The sequence below is a fragment of the Phoxinus phoxinus genome, assembly GCF_949152265.1.
Source record: "Phoxinus phoxinus genome assembly, chromosome: 25".
Classification (NCBI taxonomy): domain Eukaryota; kingdom Metazoa; phylum Chordata; class Actinopteri; order Cypriniformes; family Leuciscidae; genus Phoxinus; species Phoxinus phoxinus.
The window spans coordinates 23182331-23188394 of NC_136900.1; the positions used below are offsets into that span (position 1 = coordinate 23182331).

Here is a 6064-nt window from a genome sequence, read left to right on the forward strand (position 1 = left end):
TGTTTTTTTTTTCAGTATCTTGAGTCAGCTCGTCCTCTGATGGACGATGAACAGTACAAACGTATGGAGGGGTTGGCAAAGGACTTTGAGAAGAACTTGGGCCCCAGACTGCAGTGGTACTTGAAGCTCAAATCCTGGTGGACATCCAATTACGTAAGTTCACACTGCGCCTATTATTCAAAGGAACTCTTTTCTTGAGGGATTTGGGGAACATTAAACGTTACGTACTTCTTTCTAAATGGCATGAAGCTTCTTAAATTATGAACCTTAATGTATCTTTATTTGAGATTTGGTTCTACTGTCATCCTCTCAGGTCAGCGACTGGTGGGAAGAGTATATTTACCTCAGAGGTCGAGGACCAATCATGGTCAACAGCAACTACTATGCAATGGTAAGGCTGTTATGAAATTGTTAATTTGTTTTTTGTTAGAAATAAATAAATAGTCAAGTTTTCAAAAACATATTCAAGATGATGAAACTCAAAAATAATCCGTTAAAATATGAAAGAATTAAAAAATGTTGATTGTAGCACAAACTGTTTTAATATCTGACGTCCGGGTCACGGCACCAATTTGTGTAGTGTAGCGATTAAGGCTTAGAGATGGTGACTGGAAAGTTGATTGTAACTAATTTAACTCAAGGTTGCTCAAGGGAGATCGTTCCTGTAATACATTCATAACTGTAATTCATAATGGTGCGCTCACACCGGACGCGAATAGCGCGTCAGGCGCGAGTGATTTCAATGTTAAGTCAATGCAAAGACGCGTTACGCGCGTAAAAAATTCCTGCGGCGCGAATGAGGCGTATTCGCGTCTACCGCGCCGCACTCTACGCCTCATTCGCGCCTCAGGAATTTTTTACGCGCGTAACGCGTCTTTGCATTGACTTAACATTGAAATCACTCGCGCCTGATGCACTATTCGCGTCAAGTTCGCGCGAATGGCACGAATTGAGCGTCTGGCGCGTTACGCGCGAATGATTTTATATAGTGCTTTTTGTGCATTCACGCGTTTGACGCGAATTCGCGTCTGCCGCCCGAGTTGAAAAATCTGAACTTCTGCGTCAATTCGCGCCACGTTAACCAATCGAAGCCTGCTTGCTGCTGTCACGTGGTGAAGTGACGTGATAAACGGGGGAAGGCCCGATTTTCAGATTATAATGTCATTTTAAATGTTTGGCCTCAATAACTTATTATATGTTTGACCTCAATAAATTATTTTGTAATGACTAAATGCCCGTGTGAAAGAAGGAACGACATTGTTCAGATGTTAACTATGAATGTGACACTGAAAACTTGAACAATGTTCTTTTACAGAACTCGGCATAACATATAGCGGTCTTGCCTCTTGGATGCGCGCGCATTCGGTATTGTTTGTATACAAGAAACCTGTGTATAACAAGTCATTAATGTATTTTAACTTATATGTTTCATATAAAAGAACCGAAGCTATAGATTGTGAATTTAAACATTTCTGGTTTACCAGCAGCAGACGTCAGGAGGGCTAGCCGAGGTGAGGCTGCTCCAGGCGGGTTACATGAGCGCGAGCGCCCGGTGATCGCCTGGATCTCACAACTCCGAAACGTCAGATCAAATTTTTTAAATAGGCGCTATCTTTATAAACAAACCACAGATTTGAGCTTTAAACAACTACATTCTCGACTGAACAACTCTTAAAACTACATTTCGTGACACAATAACAGTAGTATTTTTAAATTTCCCGCCTAGCACTTGCCTCTCCCAGAAGAAGCGGATTTCGCCTCGGACGCGCGAATGCATTCAAAATGTTCAAGCTTCAAACTAGACGCGGCAGGCGCGAATTTGACGCGCTATTCGCGTCCGGTGTGAACGTACAGTAACACTGTTCAATGGCAACATCTCAGTAGAGTGAATGTCACTTTCTGTCTTTATCAGGACTTCCTGTATGTGATCCCGACTTCCATCCAAGCTGCCCGTGCTGGCAATTCCATCCACGCACTCATGATGTACAGAAGAAAACTGGACAGAGCGCAGATCAAACCAGTGAGTCCTCAAAAAACTCTTTAACACAAGCATATTGCATTTTACATTAAATCAATACATAATTTTTTTACCATCGTTCTATTCAAGGATAATGACTTAGTTTTACCACTGATGAAGGAAACCACACACTTTTACCACAGTCTGCTTGAAGAATATCCACTTTAAAACCCCGTTCACACCAAGAACGATAACTATAAAGATGACTATAACGATAATGTCCACACCAACGCACAATATTGTTCTTTTTATAATAAGCATATGCTGCAGTTATGTCATCTGCCGCTTTAAATGCTCAAGCTCTTTAAAGCCGGATTGGCTATCATTATTTGTATCGTTCATCAGCTAGACACTTTTTTTTTCCCCAACAATATAGTATAGTCTGTGCCGTTATTGTTATATTTGTGGTGCACTTCGCTCTCTTGTCACCTGCATGATTTTCTTTATTCTGTGGAACACACAGATATTTTGTCGAATGTCCAAGCCGCTGTTTTCCATACAACTCATTGTCCATAAATAACCAAAAAACACCATGGAACTAGTCAATATGACTCATGACATGTATTTATCAAGCTTTTTGAAGTCATACAATTGCTGTTACAATTCACCTTTGGCTAAGCCCCGCCCCCATTAGTTACTGTTGCTACGTCCGTCAACTTCATCTGGGCTCTGGTTTGGTATCAACATGGCTTATGCTGTGATGGCTCTTCCTGCTGGAATTTTTATCAAACTTTTATAAAGCAGCAAATAAAGTGTCCGATAGAAGTAGGCAGAAGGGGCTGCAGTGTGCGTTCGAACGATATATTCAAGACATAAACGCAAGCAACAACAAGATCCAAATAGAAGCAAAAGCATAACGGTCACAGTCAATAAATGAACCAGCGCATATCCTAATGGAGACGGAGGCTGGGACTCACAATATCAGGAGCAACACTGTTCATGCAGAGCTGGGTCTCTATTCACTTCTATAATCGTTATTACAAAGCAAACGGTCTAACAGTTACGAGAGTATAAAGTTGTGTTTATTAGCAGCGTGTGCTAGCGTATCAACAATTAGGGTAGAGAACCGAAATCATGACCTAAACCAGCATAAAACTGTCTAACTAGTTTAACTTCACAGTAAAGTTAAAAGCTAAATGTATCTTAGAGACAAAAGTGTGTTGTTGATCTTGAGGGGTTTCGCTGACTGAGGACGTCCACACAGTTTAATCCAAAGACGACACTTGTCAGGATTTGACTTCGGTTTTGGGAAGGGAAAAAACGGACCCCCCCTCCAACCTCTCTGGGAAACGCGTATCTGTGTTACAAATGCCCCAGGCACAACGTTTAACCATATTTCTGATAAAACCACGACGGTAATAGCCTGCCGAGACCAAAAATACGAGACGCCTGTGTTAAAGTCAATGGAGCGCTGTGAAGAAGTGTCGGACCGCTGTGGAGCTCGCTCTCGGCTGCACTGTGATTGGTCAATCTACATTCTAGGGCGTGGCTTAGCCAAAGGCGAATTGTGTGAATTGTGCCAAAAAAAACCTCAATCATATTCACATTATTCTGTTATGAATGATGTTAAAGGACATTGGTTTTACTGACCAGTCATAATGGGCCAGGTTTAAATGTTGGTCTTTTTAAACGTGCCTCTTTTGGGTGATCTATTCCCTTACGTATAGTTCGTTCTCTTGGATTGTTAATGTTTTTCATAGGTCAGGGTAATGTATGGGTCAGTGGCGGTAAAAGCACTGCTCAGAACTTCCAGATGAAACATTAACTTCTGTAAATTGAGCTTTAATGATCACGAGGTCTTTGACTTCACAGAAGGAAATTATGAGGCTTGGGCTAGTTTGTTAGTTTTTTGCTTTTATTTGTAGATAGATTTTGTAAAAGGCAATGTTGCTCATTTGAGGTGGCCAAAATCTTGCCATTAGTCACTGTATATTGTGATAACCGTAAATATTTCAACATTGTGTCTAAAATATAATACAATAGTAACTTCTTATTTATTGAACTGTTGAGTAAAATCAATACACATTTGCAGACGTGCTATATATAGTTTTATACTACAGGGCCGTTGAATGCTTGAATCTGATTGGTTGACAAACGTTCTACGGTGTGCAATTATTTTCAGGGAACCGCACGGCTAAAGTAGTTCCGGCAGGTCTTGACCGCATTACAGCTCCATATCACTGCGCGTAGTTCACTGTAATAACGGGAAATAGGATACAATTCATAACAAGAAAAACTGCAGCCGCATGCGCTTGATCTGCGATGTTCAATGTCTAACTTCACAATCAATGGAAACATGCAGTTTAATTTTAATAAATAAAGTATACAGTCCTGTACATAATCAATAGAAAATTAAACTGAATATTTAAATAAATTGATAGTCCTGCTGCACGGGTTTTCGTAATTATTGCAGATAATATAACAAATAAATAATTATTGATAGGCCTATACTTGTTAAAAGGGCTTTGTGTTTCATGTATTAGTCTAGTCTACTGTCACTAATAGAAAAAAAGAATTAATTAATTAATTAAAACGAATTGAATTAATAAATAAATAATAATATTGACACACATGCTTCTCTCTAAGGCCGGTTATGAATGTAATTTGATATTATGACTGATCATGCGCGCGTGTTCAGTGTGTGTTCACAGCGGTGTTTAAAATCTGCTGCGTTCACAGTCAGAGAATAATCGTGAAGTGTGTGTCCAGCATTACTCTGCTATCAGCGGCTCAAACCGCCGCTAACTCTACAATGACGTTCTGGAATCAGCAACGGAGCATGAGTTTAGATGCGCAAGGAATTAGTCCTACATACAAGAGCGTTTTAATAACAAAAACTTTACAAACGTCTTGAAATACGTCATCTGAACAATATTTCGAGGTGTGGTAACTGTAGTATAAGCGGAATAATTGACTCCAGGCCGTTGAATTATTATAAAAATAATGCACACCCGAGGTGTAACTCCGCTTCGCGTCGTGAACGCATTACCACCTCGGGTGTGCATTATTTTTCTAATAATTCAACGGCCTGTCGTCAATTATTCCTTACATATAAGAATGTTTTTGTCTCTCCTACTTCATGTCAAATTTGTTTTATTGCATGTTGATTTTGTTTTGTTAAATTAACTTGTTCTGTATAATGACCAAATCAGTAGACCCATGTTTGTCATGTCATGCCTGCCTCTCTCTCTCTCTCTCTCTCTCTCTCTCTCTCTCTCATCTCTCTCTCTCTCTCTCTCTCTCTCTCTCTCTCTCTCTCTCTCTCTCTCTCTCTCTCTCTCTCTCTCCTCCCCCCCCCCCCCCCCTCTCTCTCTCTCTCTCTCTCTCTCTCTCTCTACTATGTCTGCATGACTGTGAAACCCTCATAACGATCTTCTGTTTTGTTCCTCGCACCCGGACGTTGCTGTGTTTGCTATGTGTACTCACACACCACATGCACAGTTATACTTGCTGGAGAAGCGAGTGCCGCTGTGCTCGGCACAGTGGGAGCGGATGTTTAACTCGTCCCGCATTCCCGGGCTTGAGACAGGTAAGAGGAGGGGCTCGTCCGGCACGACCCGCAGCTCGCCCGCGCTCCAGAAACATGCAGACTCAGCTTCAGGACAACAGCACAGGAGAATAGTGCTGCGCATTGACTTACTGTGGACCACTGACACACGCTTTTTATTGGCTGATTGGCTGGATAATTTATATGATATCATATTATTTAATGATTAATCAGTCGAGACGGACAGCGTCAGTTTTAAAATGCCTCGATCCTAGGCCATTGAGAATTGTTTCAACCCAATTTTGGGTCAAATGTGGACAAACCCAGCCATTGGGTTACATTTTTAAATTACATTTTTAACCCAACATTTAGGTTTGTCCATATTTTACCCAAAATTGTGTTGAAACAACCCAGGATTTTTTAGAGTGTTGTTAGTCGATAATAGTGATGCACATAAAATATTGGCTTATTATAAAGAAATAGTTAAATAGTTAAAAAATGCATAATAATTATATATATAAATATATAATATATATTCATATAATCTATTATTTTGCTTA

At 40.3% G+C, this 6064-nt stretch overlaps 1 protein-coding gene across 2 annotated transcripts in view; it reads left to right on the top strand.

Moving 5' to 3' along the window:
• Window positions 1-6064, top strand: part of cpt1ab (carnitine palmitoyltransferase 1Ab (liver)) — a 34427-nt gene that overhangs the window by 7827 nt on the left and 20536 nt on the right. Inside the window, exons 6-9 of one of the 2 annotated variants that reach the window (XM_079603140.1) lie at window positions 16-153; window positions 314-391; window positions 1913-2020; window positions 5459-5546. In XM_079603140.1, coding sequence (XP_079459266.1) covers window positions 16-153; window positions 314-391; window positions 1913-2020; window positions 5459-5546 — 412 coding nt within the window. The remainder of the gene's footprint in view (window positions 1-15; window positions 154-313; window positions 392-1912; window positions 2021-5458; window positions 5547-6064) is intronic. The other variant, XM_079603141.1, reaches the window with a different exon arrangement.